This window comes from Amblyraja radiata, chromosome 33, assembly GCF_010909765.2.
Source record: "Amblyraja radiata isolate CabotCenter1 chromosome 33, sAmbRad1.1.pri, whole genome shotgun sequence".
Taxonomy (NCBI): Eukaryota; Metazoa; Chordata; class Chondrichthyes; order Rajiformes; family Rajidae; genus Amblyraja; species Amblyraja radiata.
This window is the reverse complement of record NC_045988.1, coordinates 27,626,100-27,650,998: the sequence shown is the minus strand read 5'-3', so window position 1 is coordinate 27,650,998 and position 24,899 is coordinate 27,626,100. Positions and strand designations below refer to the sequence as shown.

Genomic DNA, 24,899 nt, shown 5'->3' with positions numbered 1-24,899 from the left:
GAGAGAAAACCGCCAAAATCACTGCTGCTCACTGACTTGCGAAAGAGCAGCGTGCCAGCGGATTGACGGTAAGTCCCAGCCCACGACCACCCGAGGCTGGAGGGTGACTGAGTGCTCTGAACCCGAGCACCAAGGTGTAAGCGGCCAAAGGAGCGGATCCCTCGGGACAGCCCCCACTCTCCCCCCGGGGTCAGCGCTGTCCAGCCACGGCCGCCCTCTGCCCTGCCTCCCCCCGTGCGGCCGCACTGTCACGGGCTGTGGGTCGGCAGCGCCACACACACACGGGGCTGAGTGGAGCGGGGTCGCGGCTCTGGGCAGCGGACACACGAGGCCATAAACACGAGGTCTCTGGAACTCTCTGCCACAGAAGGTAGTTGAGGCCAGTTCATTGGCTATATTTAAGAGGGCGTTAGATGTGGCCCTTGTGGGTAAAGGTATCAGTCTGGTCCCTCCGCCCACCCAGAGTCACTGACATCCAGAGACACTACACTGGCACCGGACCCCACACCAGGGTGATTCACTCCTCCGACCCCGACCCACAAACAGGGTGATTCACCCCCCGACATCCAAACCGGGTGATCCACCCCCCGACCCACACACCGGGTGATTCAGCCACCCCCCAGTCAGCGTGGAGTCCGGATGTTGGCAGCCATAGTAAGTGCTTACCTGACGTTCACCGCTTGTACTCCAGAAGGCGTAGCATGGCAACAGTACGGGTCATGGGTCGTGACTTTGACTGCCGTGCAACCTCCCTATAGTCCATCTTGGATTTTTCTTATGAAATGTACCTTGCACTTTCCCTTATTAAACTACATTTATTGAATGTTTACACATTCACTGCCTATCTCTACTGTTGCAAAATTCAAATATCGTCATCTCACAAATTTGTCCCACCCATTTTCATGTCATTAAGAAACTTCATTATCGTACATGGAAAAAAAAACCTGCAGTTACTGTAAGTCTGAAATTAAATGTTGCAAAGCCCAACAGGTCAGGCAGCATCTGTGGATAAAGAAACAATTAATGTTTCAGGTTGCATATTCATCAGAACTGAGCAGTGGAGAAAGCGTTCACCGAGATACAGTGAAGGTCAAGTCAAGTCACATTTATTTATATAGCACATTTTAAAAATAACTCTTGGCCAAAGTGCTTTACATTTGTTATAAGAATAGTATAAACAAACAAACTACATACATCTATATTACTAAAACTCTGAACTTGACCGCTTTTGGCCCGCTGTGGCGCGAGTTCCGAGAGAACGCCGGCACCTACGGCCGTCATTTATGGCCACCTCGCTCAGAGCTCCCCTCCGCCTTCCGGGAGCGGAGAATTTTTCCCATCGATGAAAAATTAGAGAGATATTAATGTTTTTACAAAATTCCCCAATCTCTCTGCTTCCCCCTGCTGGCGGCAGGGGGAGGGACTATAAAACCCAGAAGTGTCGTGCCTCACTCAGTCTCTGCCAGACCCAGGAAGCGAGAGGATCACGGCTTTCTGAGCTGCGAATAACACTGAACGCACGTATACTCCACGGTGAGTCCCCTCGATGCAGCTGTAAAGTGACTGCTGCCCAATTGTTTGCCTCGCCTTTTTTTTTAAGTTTGTGTTTACAAAATGAATTTTGGTTGTCAGGTGGTTGCTTGCTGCCCAATTGTTTGCCTCACCTTTTAAAAAAAAAAGTTTGTTCACAAAATGAATTTTGGTTGTCAGGTGGCTCCATGCTGCCCAATTGTTTGCCTCAACTTTTTTTTTAAAGTTTGTGTTCACAAAATGAATTTTGGTTGTCAGGTGGCTGCTGCCCAATTGTTTGCCTCGCCTTTTGTTTAAAAAAAAGTGTGTTCACAAAATGAATTTTGGTTGTCAGGTGGTTGCTTGCTGCCCAAATGTTTGCCTCGCTTTTTTTTAAAGTTTGTGTTCACAAATTGAATTTTGGTTGTCAGGTGGATGCTTGCTGCCCAAATGTTTGCCTCGCCTTTTTTTTTTAAATGTTTGTGCTCAAAAAATGAATTTTGATTGTCAGGTGGCTGCTTGCTACCCAATTGTTTGCCTCTCCTTTTGTTTAAAAACAAGTTTGTGTTCACAAAATGAATTTTGATTGTCAGGTGGCTGCTTGCTGCCCAATTGTTTGCCTTGGCTTGGCTTTTAAAATCGTTGCAACAATTGGCTGCCAGCCCAGGAATCCATTCAACACACAATGTCTATACTAGCCCTCCGGAAACTAGTACCTTCGGCCCACAAGAACCAACACTAGCGCAACAGAAAGCCCCCCCCCCAATGGCGAGCAATATTGGAATTGGTGGAGAGGTGGAATATTGCGTTGGTGACCAGCCCTCCCGTGTGATGCTGGGAGCCAACGGGTCCCACTTAGTCTAGTATATACATATAGCCCTCGCTCAGTGGACGTCAGGAAAGGCTTGGGAGTATAGATAAGATTTTAGTCTTGACTTAAAGGAGTCGATGGAGGGGGCAGTTCTGATGGGAAGGGGGATGCTGTTCCACAGTCTAGGAGCTGCAACCGCAAAGGCGTGGTCGCCCCTAAGCTTATGCCTAGACCGCGGGATATTCAGCAGCCCCAAGTCGGCCGATCTGAGGGACCTGGAGGTGGAGTGGTGGGTGAGAAGACTTTTAATGTAGGAGGGGGCAAGCCCATTGAGGGCATTGTAGACATAGAGGAGGGTCTTGAAATGTATACGGAACCGCACGGAGCCAGTGGAGAGAGGCCAGGATCGGGGTGATGTGGCCCCTTTTTCGGGTGCCCGTCAGGAGTCTCGTTGCGGCATTTTGGACCAGTTGCAGGCGGGACAGGGAAGATTGGCTGATGCCAGTGTAAAGAGAGTTGCAGTAATCTAGGCGGGAGGAGATAAATGTGTGGATGATCTTTTCGAGGTCATCAAAGTGGAGGAATTGTTTTATTTTAGCTATCGTCCGAAGCTGAAAGAAGCTAGCTTTTACCACGGTATTGACTTGTTTGTCAAATTTCAGTGCTGAGTCAAATATCACGCCAAGGTTTTTGACGTGAGGTTTGAGTAGTGGGGTAAGGCTTCCAAGGCTGCCTGCTATCATTTTGATTGAGTCCAAGGGGCCGAGAAGGATGACCTCAGACTTACTCTCGTTTAGTTGGAGGAAGTTTTGGGCCATCCAACACTTTATATCCTCGAGGCAGTGGGTAAGGTTAAACAGATTAGATTGGTTTTTGGGCTTCAGGGGGAGATAGAGTTGGGTATCATCTGCGTAGCAATGGAAGGAAATGCCGTGCCTTTCAATGACTTGGCCTAAGGGGAGCATATACAGGGAGAAGAGAACGGGGCCGAGGATGGAACCTTGTGGAACTCCACAGCAGAGATTAGCTGGGGAGGAGAAAGAGTTGCCTATGTTAGTCGAGAAACTGTTACCTTTGAGGTAAGAGGTGGGGGTAAGAACAATGAATGGAACAAATGGAATATCTGTGATGTCCTGCACGCTGCTCCCTCCTCTGTAAAGTATAATCAGTAACCGAGTCCAAGCACTGAACCTTGCAGCACTCCACTTGATAATCCTTCCAGCCTGAAAAAAGGTTATTCACCCTATGCTTTGAATGAGTAGTCTACGATCTATGTTAATGTACTACCTCCACCCAAGACCTCTTATCTCACGCACCAATCTTTATCTGGCACTTACTGAATGTAGACACAAAATGCTGGAGTAACTCAGCAGGACAGGCAGCATCTCTGGAGAGAAGGAATGGGTGATGTTTCGGGTTGAGACCCTTCTTCAGACATTCAGACCTTACTGAATGTCTTCTGTAAATCATAACCTGCATCTCCAGGTTTCCTGCTATCAACTCTGTTTATCACATTCTCTGAGAACTGCCAAGAAACTTCCTTTCTTGAATCCACGTTGATTTAGTGTGATTGCAGTAAGCTTCTCTACATGACTAGTTGTAGTCTAGTTATGATTATAGGCATCTTGCCAACAACAGTTATTAGTCTAACTTGTCCACGGTTTCTCATCGTTTCCACTTTCTCTTCTTGCATCTGCATTTTTTTGCTTTTTGTATTTCTGGTGCATTTGGGTTTTCAGAAAGCTTTCTTAAAAGTTCCACACTGGAGGTTGGTCAACTAGATTTTAGCATATTTTACTTTCTTAATCTACTGGTAGTCTTCCGGAACTTGGTGAGTTTTCAAAAAGTTCTCAATGACTCTACTCTCTCTGCAGCCACTTCCTTTGAGACCCTTTAATGCAAGTCCTTGGGTCCTGGTGACCAGTTTACCTTGTGCCTCGTGATAGCGTCTTTTGCCAGTTCTTCCATATTATTTAAAACTAGTCTGTCTTTTACTGTATCTTTGAGGGTGTTTGCAGTGTACTTTACCATGATGCCTGGTTGCTTTGCATTATCTGCCATTTCCTTGTCTCCAGCCCCTCACCCCAGGAGACCCACACACCTCAGCTATCCTCTTCCTCGTAGGTCTTTCATTTGTTACCAGTTTGCTCTCATAAACAGTGAAATCAAGCCATACTGCAGATGCTGGAAATCTAAAATAAGAACAGAAAATGTTGGAAATATTCAGCAGGTCAGGCCATATGGGTGGGGAAGAGAAACAGTTAACATTGCAGGTCAAAGTGTTACAACGCTAAATCTGTTTCTCTTCCCACAGGTGCAGCGTGACCTGCTGTGAATTTCCAGCATTTCCCATGTTTTAGTTTGGTTTCCAGATATAGCCTGGACACATACCCTTTCGCCCACTGATTTCCAGCGACCATCGATCACCCGTTCACACTTGTCCAATGTTATCCCACTTATGCATTCTTGACTTGACTTGACTTGACTTATCCCACATGCACTAGGGGAAATTTACAGAGGCCAATTCATCACACGACTTTGGGATATAGGAGGAAAGCAGAGTACCTGGAGGAAACCCACATGGTCACAGGGAGAATGTGCAAACCACGGTATAGACAGTACCCGAGGTTAGGATTAAACATGGGTCTCTGGCACTGTGAGACGGCAGATCTACAAGCTGCACCACCCATTATCATCTTATTTCCTTCCTCCTCCATAGCTCCTGCTTTAGATTTTGAAAAAAATCCTTGCTTGGTCTCTTCGTTCTTAAAGAGTTTCTCGAGTTCTTAAATATTTTTCTTGACCACCTGTGACCTTGGATGATTCATCTTTTCCATTGAGTCCCTCTTCCAATTGGGATATACCTCTGCTGGGAGCTGCTGAAATATCTGTGACTGCTCATCCATTGACCTTTCCCTGAGTTTTTTCTATCATTTCTTTCACCTCATCTTGCTAAGAAAGGTAGTTTTGCTGGCTGATTGTCATTATTTATTGAATCATAGAAATTCTTGGCAAAGGCAATTTCACCTCATTCTCAGCCGTCTGCTGGTTGTTTGGCCGCTATCTCTATGAAAAGCTGCAGTACCCTATTGGATTGGTCGAATCGTGCTGGGGGGGCACTACCATTGAGGCTTGGTCTTCAAAAAGAGTCCTCAGAAAATGTGGACTTAATGGGTAAGTTTAAAATTTGCCTTTTTAATTCATTCTTGGTTTAAAATTTCTGTTGTACAATTTCACGGCTTTAAAAAGACCCAGATTCGATCCTGACCATGGGTGCTACCTGTACAGAGTTTGGATGTGACCTGGAGCATTTCCTCCACGTACTCCAGTTTTCTCCCACATTCTAAAGCCGTGCAGGTTTATAGGTTAATTGGCTTCTGTAAATTGTGTAGGATAGAACAAGCCTATGGGATGATCGCTGGTCGGCGTGGCCTTGGTGGGCCGAAGGGCCTGTTTCTACGCGATATCTCTAAACTAAACTAAAATAATTTCAAATAAATCAGTCATAGTGCTCTACTGCATGGAAACAGGCTCTTCAGCCCATCTCGTCCATGCCGACCATTCTGTGCTTCCCATTTCACTCTATTTTCATAATCAAAAATATAATTACATTTGGAATGAGGGTGGCAATTGATCCAAATCTCTGATAGCATACAATATCAGAAGGAAAAAAATAGCAGCAGTGCCGGATTTAGATGAAGAGAGGCCCTAGGCTATTCCACTTGTAAAGCCTCCCTCAAACCCCCACCGAGAGGAATATTAAATAATTTGAGTGAAGCCAAGGATGATGACGGGTGTTTAAAATTCCGCAATTCCTTCTCTACAGGACATAAAATGTTATTGTTAAATACCGTAGTGATTGGAAAAAAAATGCATAAATGTTAAAATTAACCTGCCTTCTCTCCATACCCCCTGATCCCTTTAGCCACAAGGGCCACATATAACTCCCTCTTAAATATAGCCAATGAACTGGCCTCAACTACCTTCTGTGGCAGAGAGTTCCAAAAATTCACCACTCTCTGTGTGAAAAATGTTTTTTTAATCTCGGTCCTAAAGGATTTACCCTCTATCCTTAAGCTGTGACCCCTTGTCCTGGACTTCCCCAACATCGGGAACAATCTTCCTGCATCTAGCCTGTCCAACCCCTTAAGAATTTTGTAAGTTTCTATAAGATCCCCCCTCAATCTCCTAAATTCTAGCGAGTACAAGCCGAGTCTATCCCGTCTTTCCTCATATGAAAGTCCTGACATCCCAGGAATCAGTCTGGTGAACCTTCTCTGCACTCCCTCTATGGCAATAATGTCCTTCCTCAGATTGGGAGACCAAAACTGTACGCAATACTCCAGGTGTGGTCTCACCAAGACCCTGTACAACTGCAGTAGAACCTCCCTGCTCTTATACTCAAAACCCTTTGCTATGAATGGTAACATACCATTTGCTTTCTTCATGGCCTGCTGCACCTGCATTCCTACTTTCAATGACTGGTGTACCATGACATCCAGGTCTCGTTGCATCTCCCCTTTTCCTAATCGGCCACCATTTAGATAATAGTCTACTTTCCTGTTTTTGCCACCAAAGTGGATAACCTCACATTTATCCACATTATACTGCATCTGCCATGCATTAGCCCACTCACCCAGCCTATCCAAGTCACCTTGCATCCTCCTAGCATCCTCCTCACAGCTAACACTGCCCCCCAGCTTAGTGTCATCCGCAAACTTGGAGATGTTGCATTCAATTCCCTCGTCCAAATCATTAATATATATTGTAAATAGCTGGGGTCCCTGCACTGAGCCTTGCGGTACCCCACTAGTCACTGCCTGCCATTCTGAAAAGGACCCGTTTACTCCTACTCTTTGCTTCCTGTTTGCCAGCCAGTTCACTATCCACATCAATACTGAACCCCCAATACCGTATGCTTTAAGTTTGTATACTAATCTCTTATGTGGGACCTTGTCGAAAGCCTTCTGAAAGTCCAGATATAACACATCCACTGGTTCTCCCTTATCCACTCTACTATAAGGTGGATGAGTTGTATGTGCAGATAGTTATTAATGAATATGATATAATTAGGATCATGGAGACATGGCTCCAGGGTGACCAAGGCTGGGAGCTGAACATCCAGGGATATTCAATATTCAGGAGGGATAGACAGAAAGGAAAAGGAGGTGGGGTAGCGTTGCTGGTTAGAGAGGAGATTAACGCAATAGAAAGGAAGGACATTAACTTGACATGTGGAATCGATATGGGTAGAGCTGCGAAACACTAAGGGGCAGAAAACGCTAGTGAGAATTGTGTACAGGCCACCCAACAGTAGTAGTGGAGTTGGGGATGGCATCAAACAGGAAATTAGAAATGCGTGCAACAAAGGTAAAACAGTTATAATGGGTGACTTCAATCTACATATAGATTGGGTGAATCAAATTGGCAGGGGTGCTGAGGAAGAGGATTTCTTGGAATGTATGCGGGATAGTTTTCTAAACCAACATGTAGAGGAACCAAAGAGAGAGCAAGCTATTCTAGACTGGGTAATGAGGAAGGGTTAGTTAGCAGTCTTGTTGTGCGTGGCCCCTTGGGCAAGAGTGACCATAATATGGTTGAGTTCTTCATTAGGATGGAGAGTGACATAATTAATTCAGAAACAAAGGTTCTGAACTTAAAGAAAGGTGACTTTGAGGGTATGAGACGTGAATTGGCCAAGATAGACTGGCAATTGATTCTTAAAGGGTTGACGGTGGATTTGCAATGGAAGGCATTTAAAGACTGCATGAATCAACTACAACAACTGTTCATCCCAGTTTGGCAAAAGAATAAATCAGGAAAGGTAGTGCATCCGTGGATAACAAGGGAAATCTGGGATAGTATCAAAATAAAAATGGAGCATACAAATTAGCCAGAAAAAGCAGCCTACCAGAGGACTGGGAGAAATTCAGAGTCCAGCAGAGGAGGGCAAAGGGCTTAATTAGGAAAGGGAAAATAGACTGAAAGAAAACTGGCAGGGAACATAAAAACTGACTTCAAACGTTTTTAGAGATATGTGAAGCGAAAAAGATTAGTTAAAACAAATGTAGGTCCCTTGCAGTCAGAAACAGGTGAATTGATCATGGGGAACAAGGACATGGCAGACCAATTGAATAACTACTTTGGTTCTGTCTTCACTAAGGAAGACATAAATAATCTGCCGGAAATAGCAGGGGACCGGGGGTCAAATGAGATGGAGGAACTGAGTGAAATCCAGGTTAGCCGGGAAGTGGTGTTAGGTAAATTGAATGGATTAAAGGCCGATAAATCCCCAGGGCCAGATAGGCTGCATCCCCTAGTACTTAAGGAAGTAGCCCCAGAAATGGTGGATGCATTAGTGATAATTTTTCAAAACTCTTTAGATTCTGAAGTAGTTCCTGAGGATTGGAGGGTAGCTAATGTAACCCCACTTTTTAAAAAGGGAGGGAGAGAGAAAACGGGGAATTACAGACCAGTTAGTCTAACATCGGTAGTGGGGAAACTGCTAGAGCCAGTTATTAAAGATGAGATAGCAGCACATTTGGAAAGTGGTGAAATCATTGGACAAAGTCAGCATGGATTTATGAAAGGTAAATCATGTCTGACGAATCTTATAGAATTTTTCGAGGATGTAACTAGTAGAGTGGATAAGGGAGAACCAGTGGATGTGTTATATCTAGACTTTCAGAAGGCTTTCGACAAAGACCCGCTTAAGAGATTAGTATGCAAACTTAAAGCACACGGTATTGGGGGGTTCAGTATTAATGTGGATAGAGAACTGACTGGCAGACAGGAATCAAAGAGCAGGAGTAAACGGGTCCTTTTCAGAATGGCAGGCAGTGACTAGTGGGGTACCGCAAGGTTCAGTGCTAGGACCCCAGCTATTTACAATATATATTAATGATTGGGACGAGGGAATTGAATGCAACATCTCCAAGTTTGCGGATGACACTAAGTTGGGGGGGCAGTGTTAGCTGTGAGGAGGAGCTAGGAGGCTGCAAGGTGACTTGGATAGGTTGGGTGAGTGGGCAAATGCATGGCAGATGCAGTATAATGTGGATAAATGTGAGGTTATCCACTTTGGTGCCAAAAACAGGAAAGTAGACTATTATCTGAATGGAGTCCGATTCGGAAAAGGGGAGATGCATCGAGACCTGGGTGTCATGGTACACCAGTCATTGAAAGTAGGCATGCAGGTGCAGCAGGCAGTGAAGAAAGCGAATGGTATGTTAGCATTCATAGCAAAAGGATTTGAGTATAGGAGCAGGGAGGTTCTACTGCAGTTGTACAGGGTCTTGGTGAGACCACACCTGGAGTATTGCGTACAGTTTTGGTCTCCTAATCTGAGGAAAGACATTCTTGCCATAGAGGGAATACAGAGAAGGTTCACCAGACTGATTCCTGGGATGTCAGGACTTTCATATGAAGACTGGATAGACTCGACTTGTACTCGCTAGAATTTAGAAGATTGAGGGGGGATCTTATAGAAACTTACAAAATTCTTAAGAGGTTGGACAGGCTAGATCCAGGAAGATTGTTCCCGATGTTGGGGAAGTCCAGAACTAGGGGTCACAGTTTAAGGATAAGGGGGAAATCTTTTAGGACCGAGATGAGAAAAATATTTTTTACACAGAGAGTGGTGAATCTGTGGAATTCTCTGCCACAGAAGGTAGTTGAGGCCAGTTCATTGGCTATATTTAAGAGGGAGTTATATGTGGCTAAAGGGATCAGGGGGTATGGAGAGAAGGCAGGTACAGGTTACTGAGTTGGATGATCAGCCATGATCATATTGAATTGCGGTGCAGGCTCGAAGGGCCGAATGGCCTACTCCTGCACCTATTTTCTATGTTTCTATGTAAAATCGAACTTGCCTCCACCACTTCCCCTGGGAGCTCATTCCACACAGCTACCACTCTCTGAGTAAAGAAGTTCCCCGTCAAGGTACCCCTAAACTTCTGTCCCTTAATTCTCAAATCATGTCCTCTTGTTTGAATCTTCCCTTCTCTCAATGGGAAAAGCTTATCCACGTCAACTCTGTCTATCCCTCTCATCATTGTAAAGACCTCTATCAAGTCCGCCCTTAACCTTCTGCGCTCCAAAGAATAAAGACCTAACTTGTTCAACCATTCTCTGTAACTTAGTAACCCCCATATCTCACTGACCTCCTCTCCCCCTACCAACCCTCATGGTCCCTCCGATCCACATCCACATTTTGGGGACAGAGCCTTCTCCAGGGCAGCTCCCAGGCTCTGGAACTCCCTCCCCCAACTGATCCGCAATTCCGTGTCCCTCACCATCTTCCAGTCCCGCCTCAAGACCCATCTCTTCACCTCTGCCTATCCTTAGCCCCACGTCCCCCTCCCTTTTCATCTGTGCATGAATTGCCTCATATTGTGTTTTGTATTGAATTCTGTCTTTAATTTGTGTACTAGTCATGTCTCTACTATTTATTTCATTCCCCTTACATGTTTTTCCTCTACCTGCTAAATTTTTGTAAGGTGTCCTTGAGACTCTTGAAAGGCGCCCATAAATAAAATGTATTATTATTAGTTGCTGTAACCCAGGCAACATTCTAGTAAATCTTCTCTGTACTCTCTATTTTGTTGACATCTTCGCTATAAATACTCCAGAATTGGCCTCACCCAATGCCTTGTACAATTTTAACATTACATCCCAACTTCTATACTCAATGCTCTGATTTATAAAGGCCAGCACACCAAAAGCTTTTTTTACCACCCTATCTACATGAAATTCCACCTTCAGGGAACTATGCACAGTTATTCCTAGATCCCTCTGTTCAACTGCATTCCTCAATTCGCTACCATTTACCATGTACATCCTATTTTGATTTGTCCTGCCAAGATGTAGCACCTCACACTTATCAGCATTAAACTCCATCTGCCATCTTTCAGTCCACTCTTCCAAATGGCCTAAATCTCTCTGTAGACTTTGAAAATCTACTTCATTATCCACAACACCACCTATCTTAGTATCATCTGCATACTTACTAATCCAATTTACCACACCATCATCCAGATCATTGATGTATATGACAAAGAACAGTGGACCCAACACAGATCCTTGAGGCACCCCACTAGTCACCGGCCTCCAACCTGACAAACAGCCATCCACCATTACGCTCTGACATCTCTCATTCAGCCACTGTTGAATCCATCTTGCTACTCCACCACTAAAACCCAACAATTGAACCTTCTTAACAAACCTTCCATGTGGAACCTTGTCAAAGGCCTTACTGAAGTCCATATAGACAACATCCACTGCTTTACCCTCATCAATTTCCCTAGTAACCTCTTCAAAAAATTCAAGAAGATTAGTCAAACATGACCTTCCAGGCACAAATCCATGTTGACTGTTCCTAATCAGACCCTGTTTATCCAGATGCTTATATATATTATCTCTAAGTATCCTTTCCATTAATTTGTCAACACCCTACCCCCAATACCATGTGCTCTAATTTTAGTCACCAGTCTCCCATGCGGGACCTTATCAAGGGCTTTCTGAAAGTCTAGATACACTACATCCACTGGCGCCCCTTCATCCATTTTACTTGTCACATCCTCAAAAAATTCCAGATGATTAGTCAAGCATGATTTCCCTTTCATAAATCCATGTTGACTTGGACTAATCCTTTTACTGCTTTCCAAATGCCCCATTATTACCTCTTTAATAATTGACTCCAGCATCTTTCCCACCACTGAAGTCAGGGTAACTGGTCTGTAATTCCCCGTTTTCTCTTTCGCTCCTTTCTTGAAAAGTGGGAAAGTAGCTATCCTCCAATCCACAGGAACTGATCCTCAATCTATTGAACATTGGAAAATGATCACCAATGCGTCCACTATTTCTAGAGCCACCTCCCTGAGGACCCTGGGATGCAGACCATCCGGTCCAGAGGATTTATCATCCTTCAGTCCCATTAGCCTACCCAATACTATTTCTCGCCTAGTAGTTGGCTGGATAGTAATTGCTAGTAGTTGGCTGGATAGCTCCACCACACTAATTTCCTTGTGTTGGTATCAATGTATCTGCTTCACCGCTGGCACTTGTTGCCTCTGTCAGTGGCTGATCCAAGAAAGCAGTGATTGGTCTTAACTTCTTTACCGTATCATTTTCAAGTCTCTTTCTCTTGCGCTTGCTCACATCATTTTCAAATTTTTGACACGTGCTCAGATTAGAATCTGAAAATAAGAAGTAAAATTAATCTTAAACAGTTATTAGAAAGGAAAACATGAAGGGGCGTTCTCACAAAATGGGGTCCACTTGAGTGAAGAAAAAAAAAATTCTGTATAATAGTTGGGAAATATTTCTTAAAGAATTGTTCCTTATTAACAATTATATTGCAAAATCTGAATCAAATCTGCTTCCAAAAAACGTTTACAAAACCAGTATGCTTTTTAAACGTTTAAACAATTAGTAAATACCCAACAAAAATTCATATTCATCAGTTTCATCAAATCAATTAAATTAATCTAAATTCAATTACTAGATCTAAACATCTATCCATTTCTTAAGAAAAGCCTTACATTTTTAAATATCCAAAGTATCCAAACATTCACACAAGAATTCACAATATAACATGATTTTTATGTTATCCTAGACCAAGTGCAGACCCGCTGGGTCTCTTCCCCCAATGCGTGGTTGGGCGGAGGCGGGGGGGGGGGGGGGGGGGGGGGGGGGGGGAGAGAGAGAGAGAGAGAGAGACGGGAGAGAGAGAGAGAGGGGGGGAGAGAGGAGGGGGTGGAGAGAGAGAGGGAGAGAGAGGGGGAGAGAGGGGGGGAGAGAGAGAGAGAAGGGGAGAGAGAGGGGGGAGAGAGATAGAGAGGAGGGGAAAGGGAGGGAGTGAGAGGGGGGAGAGGGAGATGGGTGAGGGAGGGGGAGATGGGGGAGAGATAGGGAGGAGGGAAGAGATAGAGAGGGGGGAGAGGGAGGGAGGGAGAGAGAGGGGGAGAGAGGGGTGGGTGGGGGAGAAGAGGGAGAGTGGTGAGGAGAGGGAGATGGAGGGGGATGAGGGGTGGGGGAGGGGGAGGAGAGAAGGGTGGGTGAGATGGGGAGGGAGGGAGGGGGGAGAGATAGGGTGGGAGGGAAGAGATAAAGAGAGGGAGAGGGGGAGGAGAGAGGGGTGGGTGAGGGGCGGAGGGAGTGGAGGAAGGAGATGGGGTTGGGGAGAGAGGGGGAAGAGTGTGGAGGGAGAGTGGGAGGGGAAGGGGTAGGGGCAGTCCCTATCACCCCCACTCCTCTCTATGCCCACACTCGTGATCACGCGCTTTGTCACAGGCGGTAGATGGGGAGAGGGCTGAGGAGAGGGGGAGATGGAGAGGAGGAGGAGAGGGAGGTGATGAGAGGGGAGGGGGGGGAGGGGGGGAGGGGAGGGGGGGTGGGGAATGGAGAGAGATGAGGATGGGGGAGGGGAGGAGAGTGGGGAGCGTGAAGGGGGAGAGGGGTAGATGGGGAGAGGGGTGAGGTGGGGGAGATGGAGAGAGTGAGGAGAGAGGGGTGAGGTGAGAGGAGAGGGGGAGAGAGGAGTGAGGGGTGCGGGGAATAGGGAATGGAGGGAGAGGGGGTGGGACGGGAGGAGCAGGAAGGGAGAGGAGAGAGAGGGGTAAGATGGGGAGAGAGTGGGGAGGGGAAGGAGAGTGGAGGGAAGGGAGAGAGAGGAGGATGAGGATGGGGGAGGGGAGGGTGAAGGAGAGGGGTAGATGGGGAGAGGGGTGAGGAGAGGGGTGAGGGGAATAATGAATGTGGGGTGAGAGGGGCGAGGTGAGAGGGGGGGGTGAGAGGGGGGAGGAGGTGGACGAGTCAGGGAGAGGGGGAGAAGATGGGGAGAGATTGGGGATGGGGAGGAGAGAGAGGGGGATTGGGAGGGGAGCGGTGAGTGGGGGCAGGGGGTGAGAGGGGAGGGAGGGGGGAGAGAGAGGGGGGAAGGAGGGGGGGAAGGAGGGGGGAGAGAGAGGGGAGATAGAGGGGAGAGAGAGAGGGGGGGAGAGAGAAGGGGGGGGGGGGAGGGAGAGAGGGATATGTAAATGAGATCCATTTATTCCCAGATCCATCTATTCCAGGATCCATCCGAGGCCTTGGAGCGGGAGGAGCAGCGTCCAGGCGGAGAGTTTAAAAACGGAGCGCGGGGCTTTGTTTGACAGAGGCCCAGGAGCCGTTGGAGCGGGAGGAGCAGCGTTCGGGCGGTGAGTTCAAAAACGTAGCGCGGGGCTTTGTTTTACGGAGGCCCAGGAGCGGGAGGAGCACCCACTCTGTAACGTTCCATCATATTTCAAAAAAGTGGGCTTGAGGAAGCCGCTGATTGGTGGAAGCGGACTAGAGGAAGCAGCTGATTGGGAGTCAGATCCCTGCTGATTTCTTCCAGCACTTTGTGTTGTATCCTGGGTAAGGGGGGAGAATGAGGGCCAGGGCAGTTTACTCTTCTGGATGTCAGATGTGGGAAGTCATGGATTTTGATAGCCTCCCAGACATCCACATCTGCGATAGATGCGTCGAGATGGGGCTCCTAAGGGACCGTATTAGGAACCTGGAGCAGCAGCTCGATGACCTCTGTCTGGTCAGGGAGAGTGAGGAGGTGATAGAGAGGAGTTACAGAGAGGTGGTCACTCCAAGACCACGGGAGGCAGAAAAGTGGATCACGGTTAGGAGTGGCAAGGGGCAGAGGCAGGGACTAGAGAGTACCCCGGTGGCTGTACACCTTGGCAATAAGTACTCCTGTTGGAGTACTGTTGGGGTGGACAGCCTACCTGGGTGTAGCGACAGCGGCCGGGCCTCCGGTACAGAGACCTGCCCTGTTGCTCAGAAGGGGAGGGAAAAGAAGAGAAGGGTAATAGTAATAGGGGACTCTATAGTTAGGGGGTCAAATAGACGATTCTGTGGACGCAGTCAGGAGACTCGGATGGTAGTTTGCCTCCCTGGTTTGACGTCAGTGGTGGGCAAATTAATGGAAAGGATACTTAGAGATAATATATATAAGCATCTGGATGAACAGGGTCTGATTAGGGACAGTCACCATGGATTGGTGCCTGGAAGGTCATGTTTGACTAATCGTCTTGAATTGTTTGAAGAAGTTACTAGGGAAATTGATGAGGGTAAAGCGGTGGATGTTGTCTTTATGGACTTCAGTAAGGCCTTTGACAAGGTTCCACGTGGAAGGTTGGTTAAGAAGGTTCAATTGTTGGGTATTAATGGTGGAATAGCAAATTGGATTCAACAGTGGCTGAATGGGAGATGCCAGAGAGTAATGGTGGATGGCTGTTTGTCAGGTTGGAGGCCGGTGACGAGTGGGGTGCCTCAGGGATCTGTGTTGGGTCCACTGTTGTTTGTCATATACATCAATGATCTGGATGATGGTGTGGTAAATTGGATTAGTAAGTATGCAGATGATACTAAGATAGGTGGGGTTGTGGATAATGAAGTAGATTTTCAAAGACTACAGAGAGATTTAGGCCATTTGGAAGAGTGGGCTGAAAGATAGCAGATGGAGTTTAATACTGATAAGTGTGAGGTGCTATATCTTGGCAGGACAAATCAAAATAGGACGTACATGGTAAATGGTATCGAATTGAGGAATGCAGTTGAACTAGGAATAACTGCATAGTTCCCTGAAGGTGGAATCTCATGTAGATAGGGTGGTAAAGAAAACTTTTGGTGTGCTGGCCTTTATAAATCAGAGCATTGAGTATAGAAGTTGTGATGTAATGTTAAAATTGTACACGGCATTGGTGAGGCCAATTCTGGAGCATGGTGTACAATTTTGGTCGGCAAATTATAGGAATGATGTCAACAAAATAGAGAGAGTACAGAGGAGATTTACGAGAATGTTGCCTGGGTTTCAGCAACTAAGTTACAGAGAAAGGTTAAACAAGTTTAGTCTTTAGTCTTTGGAGCGCAGAAGGTTAAGGGGAGACTTGATAGAGATCTTTAAAATGATGAGAGGGATAGACAGAGTTGACGTGGATAAGCTTTTTTCATTGAGAGTAGGGAAGATTCAAACAAGAGGACATGATTTGAGAATTAAGGGACAAAAGTTTAGGAGTAACATGAGGGGGAACTTCTTTACTCAGAGAGTGGTAGCTGTGTGGAATGAGCTTCCAGTGGAAGTGGTGGAGGCAGGTTCGATTTTATCATTTAAAAATAAATTGGATAGGTTATATGGACGGGAAAGAAATGGAGGGTTATGGTCTGAGTGCAGGTAGATGGGACTAGGGGAGAGTAAGTGTTCGGCACGGACTAGAAGGGCCGAGATGGCCTGTGTCCGTGCTGTAATTGTTATATGGTTATAAAAGACATTTAGACTGGTACATCGATAGGAAAAGTTGGAGGTTTAAGGGCCGTTTATGGGTCTAGCTTGGATGGGCATCTTGCTTAGCATGGGCCTGTTTCTGTGCTGTGCAACAATGTATTTAGGTGGACACAAAATGCTGGAGTAATTCAGCGGGACAGGCAGCATCTGGAGAGATATGTACTTGGGTAGTGATTAGCAGTCATAACTGCTATGGAATTTAGCGGTATGGGGACTGAGTGGGAATGTGGATGGCAGAGGAGGGATGTGATGAGACTGGTGGTTGGAGATGGTGGTGTTCTGTCTTTCTGTTCTTATGCAAAATAACAACTTTCTAACCCAACATTTTTCCTGTAATGTGGCCAAAAGCTTACTTTGCATTTCACCTGTTCCTATAATTTTCCTGAAATAATAGTCTCTGCCTTGGATAACAACTACAGTTATCTAGCAGTACTTTGAACTGCTTTGCCTGTCTGTTGTGGCTGATTGTGAATGATTTGTGGGCAATCGATTCAATATCTCTTATATTCTGGCCTTCCTAGCCGAAAGATATTTATGGCTCACTTTCTATTCCCTCTATCGTTGTCAGCTGAAGTCTGTCATTATTGGGATTGGAAAGCTTGGAAATTATCTAATAAGCTTTAAGAGAAAATGCCATCAGCAAGAAATATATGCTAGATGGACAGGTATACATTACAGTTGCTGAATTTTCAATATGAACTTTTAAATCTGAAATGATATGCGAACATTACAATATTGCTGCAACAATGGGGCAAAGGCAGTGGGAAATCCTTTGCAGAGGAGAAAGCATTCTGAGAACTGGGTGGTGTGCGAGGAGCTGCATTGGACTTCTGCAGTTGAAGTTAAGGTGCATGATTGATTACTTTTCTGTGTCTTTTCTGTGTTAGTGATAATTATGGAATGCCGGAAGGAATTGGACGTCATCAACCCTCTGTCCTGTGGAATGCAATGATATATCCACTGAAAAGGATGGTGTTCAAAGGAACCATCTGGTATCAAGGTAAGATATTGTGCGGAGCTAGTGTGATGATGTATCTCGTAGGTGCTGATTTCTGAGGGTGAAGGTGGTGACTGGGAGGATTGGGGGGAAGGAGAGGGTAAAGGTGGGGGAGGGTGAACGCGGATGGGGGAGGGTGTTAGTGGGGGGAGGGGAGGGTGCAGGTGGGGAGGGTGTCGTTGGGGGAGGAGAGGGTGTCGTTGGGAGTGGTAGGTGTCATTGGGGAGGGATTGGAGTTGGTGGGGAAGGGGTGGGTGTCGGTGGGAGAAGGGGAAGGTGTCGGTGGGGGGGGGGGGGTGTACAGAGCATTCAGAAAGTATTCAGACCCCTTCACCTTTTCCACTTATTGTCTTATTCTAAAATGGATTAAATTCATTTTTTTAAATAATCAATCTACACACAATACCCCATAATAAAAAAGGAAAAACAGGTGTTTAGAAGTTTTTGCAAGGTAATTAAAATGAAATAACTGAATTATCACATTTACATAAGTATTCAGACTCTTTACTTAGAACTTTGTTGAGGCACCTTAGGCAGCGATTACAGCCTCAAGTCTTCTTGGGTATGACACTACAAGCTTGGCACACTTGTATTTGGGTAACTTCTCCCATTCTTCTCTGCAGATCCTCTCAAGCTCTGTCAGGCTGGATGAGGAGCGCCGAAGCACATCTATTTTCAGGTCCCTCCAGAGATGTTCGATCGGGTTTAAGTCTGGGCTCTGGCTGGGCCATTCAAGGACATTCACAGTCTTGTCACAAAGCCACTCCTGCATTGTCTTGGCTGTGTGCTTAGGGTCATTGTCCTGTTGGAAGGTGAACCTCTGCCACAGTCTGAGGCCCAGAGCGCTCTGGAGCAGGTTTTCATCAAGGATTGCTCTGTACTTTGCTCCGTTCATCTTTCCCTCCATCCTGACTATTCTCTCAGTTCCTGCCGCTGAGAAACATCCCCACAGCATGATGCTGCCACCACCATGCTTCACCGTAGGTATTGTATTGGCCAGGTGATATGAGCGGTGCCTGGTTTCCTCCAGATGTGATGCTTGGCATTCATGCCAAAGAGTTCAATCTTTGTTTCATCAGACCAGAGAATCATGTTTCTCATGCCTGTTGGCAAACTCCAAGCGGGCTGTCATGTGCCTTTTACTGAGGAGTGGCTTCTGTCTGACCACTCTACCCTAAAGAATGCTGCAGATATAGTTGTCCTTCTGGAAGGTTCTCCCATCTCCTCTGAGGAACTCTGTTAGAGTGACCATCGAGTTCTTGGCCACCTCCCTTACCAAGACCCTTCTCCTCCGATTGCTCAGTTTGGCCGGGCAGCCAGATCTATGAAGAGTCCTGGTGGTTCCAAAGTTCTTCCATTTAAGAATGACGGAGGCCACTTGTGCTCTTCGGGACCTGCAATGTTGCAGAAATTGTTTTATACCCTTCCCCAGATCTGTGTCTCGACACAATCCTGTCTCGGAGGTCTACGGACAACTCCTTCGTCTTCGTGGCTTGGTTTTTGCTCTGACATGCACTGTCAACTGTGGGACCTTATCGTAGACAGGTGTGTGTTTTTCCAAATCATGTACAATCAATTTAATTTACCACTGGTGGACTCCAATCAAGTTGTATTGATTATCTCAAAGATAATCAATGGAAACAGGATGAATGTAAGCTCCATTTTGAGTGTCATTGCAATGGGTCTGAATACTTCTGTAAATGTGATATTTCAGTTACTTTTTAATTACTTTGCAAACATTTCTGAACGCCTGTTTTCACTTCTTCATTCTGGGGTATTGTGTGTAGATTGATGATAAAAAAAAAATGAATGTAATCCATTTTTAAATAAGGCTGTACCAAAATGTGGAAAAAGTGAAGGGGTCTGAATACTTTCTGAATGCACTGTAGGTTGGGGCAGGGTGTAGGTGTCAGGTGGGGAGGGGATGGTGTCAGTGGGGGGAAGGGAGGGTGTCAGTGAGTGACGGGAGGGTGTAGGTTGGGGCAGGGTGTAGGTGTCAGGTGGGGGAGGGGGGCATGTAGGTGTCAGGCTGCCACTGCTGCAATCTGACAGTAAGAAAGGTGAAATTGGGAACCTTTTGGGGGAGGGTTGAAGGACATCTGGAACCAGAACTGAAGGGGAAGAGGAACGGGTGGGTTAAACACACAAATAGTAGGTGGATGGTACTGGGAGGGAGAGGGGGACGTAAATGGGGAGTTTGGAAAAGGGAACAATGGGAGGCCTGGAGATGGATTAGACGGAGAGAGAGAGAAAGTGTGGAACATAGAAGAGGAGGGTTACCTGAAATTGGGAAATTCGATATTCGTTCCAATGGGTTGTGTAGCTCCCTGACAGAAGGTAAGCAACACCTCAGAATATTGTTCCCACCCCTGCCTCCTTCCGATCCTCCTCTCATTTTGGCTCCCTCCCTCCTCTTCTGGTTCTATCCAGCTGTTTCTCACACATTTATCCACCCACTCTTGTTAAGGTTCATTTTCTTAAAACAGACAACTTACAATAAGTTGGGTAAAACCAATACAATCTTTAACGATCATTTAGGTAGAGAGTGCTAGGAGATACAAAGTCAAGCATACAGCAGATACTTAACTCCTCCCCAGGCCATCACTCTAATGAATGAAGACATACAGCATCTTTTTATACTGTTTTGGAAACAGTCACATGTTCATACAGAATTGCAGCAATGACGTCTAACATATCAATTTCAGCTCTACCCATTCAAAGCATGCTTGTCATTAATACAATACTTCTCATGCTATGGTTATATCTATCACAAACTTTAGTTACGAAACCCCAAATAATAGGAAGTTAGTCAAAGGTCTATCATCTGCGATACCTTCTTAAACAATGTAAGGATCCTTATCAGTTGCCCACGTAAGTTTCTGCTAGTAGAGAATACCAATTTCTCAGGAAGCTCATGCTCTCCCAAGGCTTGTGTTTACAGAAGCCAGAACGTTCTCAGCAAGTACATCCCCTCTCACCATTGTCAATATCTTTTGCTTGGGCACAACAGGAAGCAGCTTGGATGCAGTTTGAATGCTGGCCTCCAATTTCCCGATTACCCAGCTCTTCTACAGAACCCAATTTCAAAGCTTTCATTTACTCTGAACCCAAAACCCAAATTAATCTTTACTTAATAAAATACATAAAATATTCCATTATTAACTAGGATATTATCACTCTCGCTCTAGATAGTTCTAGCTTCATCTGCCCTTACCCCTCCTTTATCACATTCCTTACTATCAGATTCCAGCACTGGCAGCCTCTGTTTTCCAGCTGATCACCGTCCCGCAGCTGACTCGACCTTCACCGTTCCCACCTCCACCTCCCATCATCAGCTTCCCATCTCCATGCCACCTGTCTCCATCAACTCATCATCATTCACCTCTCCACGATCCACCATTCACCCACTGGGCCCCCATCTCACCCCTCCCTTGCCTTTTTATGCTCATTGTCTGCCCTACACTTTGTCCCGATGAGGGGTCTCGCGCTTCCCCCCACAAATGTGTTTGATCTATTGAGTTCCCCCAGAATACTGTCTCTGTTTTACAGAATGAAATGTGATGGTAATTTTGGAGTTGTTTGAACTTGCACTAGAAATGTACTTTCTGGTGACGTGGTTCTTGTGTTGGTTTCATGATGATTTAGTTCAATAAATCGAAAGTCCAAGAACACAGAATGCTGTAGAAAGTGGTGGACATTGCGCAGTCCATCACGGGTATTGACCTCCCCACCATAAAAGTCACTGTGGCACAGTGGTAGAGTTGCTGCCTTCCAGCAAAATGCAGAGACCCGGGTTCGATCCCGACTACGGGTGCTGGCTGTATGGAGTTTGTACGTTCTCCCCGTGATCTGCGTGGGCTTTCTCCGAGATCTTCGGTTTCCTCCCACACTCCAAAGACGTACAGGTTTGTAGGTTAACCTGGTAGACTCTCTGGTCTGATGAAACGAAGATTGAACTCTTTGACATGAATGTCAACCATCACATCTGGAGGAAACCAGCGACTGCTCATATCACCTGGCCAATACCATACCTATGGTGAAGCATGGTGGTGGCAGCATCATGCTGTGGGGATTTTTCTCAGCGGCAGGAACTGAGAGAATAGTCAGGATCAGAGACCCAAGTTTGATCCTGACTGCGGGTGCTGTCTGTATGGAATTTGTGTGCTCTCCCCGAGACCTACGTGGATTTTCCCCGGATACTCCTCATTCCTCCCACACTCCAAAAGACAGGTTTGTAGGCTAATTGGCTTGGTAAAATTGTTAATTGTCCCTAGTGTATCTAGGATACTGTTAATGTGGGGGGTCGCAGGTCGGTGCGGACTCGGTGGGCCGAAGGGCCTGCTCCCACGCTGTACCTCTAAACTAAACTCTCAACTATGAAATCCATGCTCATAATTCATTGCCATAACTAAACAAATTTGAGAATAAGGAAAAAGAAAACCTGAAGTTCTGTCACTTTGGCTGAACTGTTAAACTAATCCAGATGTTGCCATTTTCTGTGGTCTCATGTTGAGTACAGCTTCATGTGATTTCCTTGCAGGAGAAGCAAACACAGCCTGGCATCAAGCTGAATATAACTGCACCTTTCCAGCTATGATTGAGGATTGGAGGCAAGTCTTTCATCAAGGATCTGGACGTTCCACAGAAGTTGACTTTCCTTTTGGGTTTGTCCAGGTAACTTAACACCTTGATCTGATTTATGCTATCTCTAATTCTCAAATTGTAGCCAGAATTTTATAAGCTTCATATTATTGTTTGTGCTCGTGCCTTGTTGTAAATCGTTGAATGGTTACAGCATAGAAAGTGGTCATTGTGTCCCTGCTGACCTCTGGATCCAAGTTCTGTGTTGTGAAACTTGATACTGGTGCATTTGTCATCATAATAGAGAATCACAATGGGTCATGCTTGACGATTTAGACAATGCAGCACCTCTCGGTAATGCCTTCCAACACAGCAAAGGCCTCTGAAGTTATGCTGATATGATGTCAACAATCATGCAATGTTCAATAGTCTTCTCAATGGATCTTTAAGATCAAGTGTCTGAAAAACAAAGCTCTTGTTTACTCACAAAACAATCTGCTTTTATTAATCCCCTTTCCCCTGAAACTGATTTGTAAATGGTCTACAAAACTGTATTCTTTGTTAGGGTAAAAATACGACACAAAGTGTTGTAGTAACACAACAGGTCAGGTAGCATCTTTGGAGAACATGGAGAGGTGACGTTTCAGGTCAGGACCCTTCTTCAGACCCTGTAGACCTTTGTAGGCTCCTCTACATCTCTACCATAGTTCACACTTCGATGGAGCTTCCATGCATCAGTTTTCATCCACTCCTAACTGGTTGGCAAGGAGCTGTATCACTGCTTTGGATGCCCCAGACAGACATGCAGACCAAAAGGGGGGACAATAAAGGTGCTTCACCCATGATCTCATCCACCCGGTGTTTATAGGTACCCTTGCTCAATGCCTGCACAGGTTCGGCTTCAACACGACTGCCATTGCTGAGATTTGTAACCCCTGCACTCCAATTCAGGCTTGGGCTGTGTTGCCCAAGGAAAACAGAACGGTACAACACAGGAACAGGCCCTTCAGCCCACAACGTCCATGAAGAACATGATGCCAATTTAAACACTCTGCCTACACATGATCCATATTGCTCCATTTATTGCATATCCATGTACCTATCCAATAGCTTCTTGGATGCCCCTATCTTATCTACCCCCACCACCACCCTTGTTAGGATGATCCAGGCACCAACCATCCTCTTTGGATCAAATAATTTACCATGCACATCTCCCTTAAAGCTCTACCCTCTAGTCGTTGACATTTCCACCCTGGGCAAAAGGCTCTAACCTTATCTACGGCTTTCATAATTTTGGTATACTTTTATCAGGTCTCCCCCTCAACCTCTGTTGCTCCAGAGAAAACAATCCAAGCTTATTCATCCTCTCATAACATATCCTCTCTAATCCAGTTAACATTCTGGTAAACCTCTTCTACACTCTTTTCAAAGCCTCCACATCTTCCTTGGGGTGATCAGATGGAGATGAGAGTCACAATCAACTTAATTTCAGGATCCTTCCAGGCTCCTGCCAATGATCATGCCACAAGGTTTTCTGCTCACAACTGCGTCAACCTTGCACTGTACTCAAGGAGGGAACACACTATTTTCCTTCGGCTCAAATCATGTAGTAACTCTCCTTCCAAAAACATTTCTGGCAACTTTCTGCTGGGAGACCTCGGCATTGGCCCTAGAGGGTCTTCACAAATCCCAATACAACAAAAGCCTTGTGCCTTGGTTTATCTTAGCCCTAAGAGTACTTCACCTCCCCATCCCACCACTGAAGCAAGCATTCCTGAAGTTGCATCGCTCTCAAGAAACTGAATCAGAAAATTACAAGTGGAATCATCTAATGTTAAACTCTATCTGCTCAACCTTTCCTGATAACAATGGCACAATGGGATGTCGAGGGTAAGTGAGTGGGCAAATAATTGCAGAGGGCATATAATGCCATGTAATGTAGTATTGGGCGAGTCCAGAACCAGGGGCCACAGTTTTAGAATAAAGGGGAGGCCATTTAAGACTGAGGTGAGGAAAAAACGTTTTCACCCAGAGAGTTGTGAATTTGTGGAATTCCCTGCCACAGAGGGCAGTGGAGGCCAAATCACTGGATGGATTTAAGAGAGAGTTAGATAGAGCTCTAGGGGCTAGTGGAATCAAGGGATATGGGGAGAAGGCAGGCACGGGTTATTGATTGAGGACGATCAGCCATGATCACAATGAATGGAGGTGCTGGCTCGAAGGGCCGAATAGCCTCCTGCACCTATTTTCTATGTAATGAGGTGATCCACCATTGCAGGAATAGAAAGGCACCATTTTGTTTAAATGGAAAGAGAGTACAGGACATGATTGTAAAGGTCCTGCACGAAACATACATTTAACAACATCCTGCACGAAACATACATTCACCCCAGGAATCAAACTAGCAAGCTGTTTGTGAGCTGCTTCCACTGTAGACCACATTTGGGTGAGGACTACACTTACGGAGGTTGTACCTTTATAGAAACATAAATGACTGCAGATGCTGGAATCTGGTGCAGCAGACAATCTTCTGGCGGAACTCAGTGGGTCAAGCTGCATATCTTTTTCCCCTCCACCCCAAACATGATGCTCAACTGAGTTCTTCACTGGATAGTTTCTCCTTATTCTTGCATCCAATTGCCACCTCAGCAGCTACTTGCTGTGCTTGTTAAATATGTGTTTCG

At 45.8% G+C, this 24,899-nt stretch overlaps 1 protein-coding gene across 1 annotated transcript in view; it reads left to right on the top strand.

Moving 5' to 3' along the window:
• The window catches only part of siae (sialic acid acetylesterase), an 84,461-nt gene that overhangs the window by 44,645 nt on the left and 14,917 nt on the right, over window positions 1-24,899 (top strand). Inside the window, exons 5-7 of the mRNA XM_033049848.1 lie at window positions 5,323-5,494; window positions 17,519-17,637; window positions 22,175-22,308. Coding sequence (XP_032905739.1) covers window positions 5,323-5,494; window positions 17,519-17,637; window positions 22,175-22,308 — 425 coding nt within the window. The remainder of the gene's footprint in view (window positions 1-5,322; window positions 5,495-17,518; window positions 17,638-22,174; window positions 22,309-24,899) is intronic.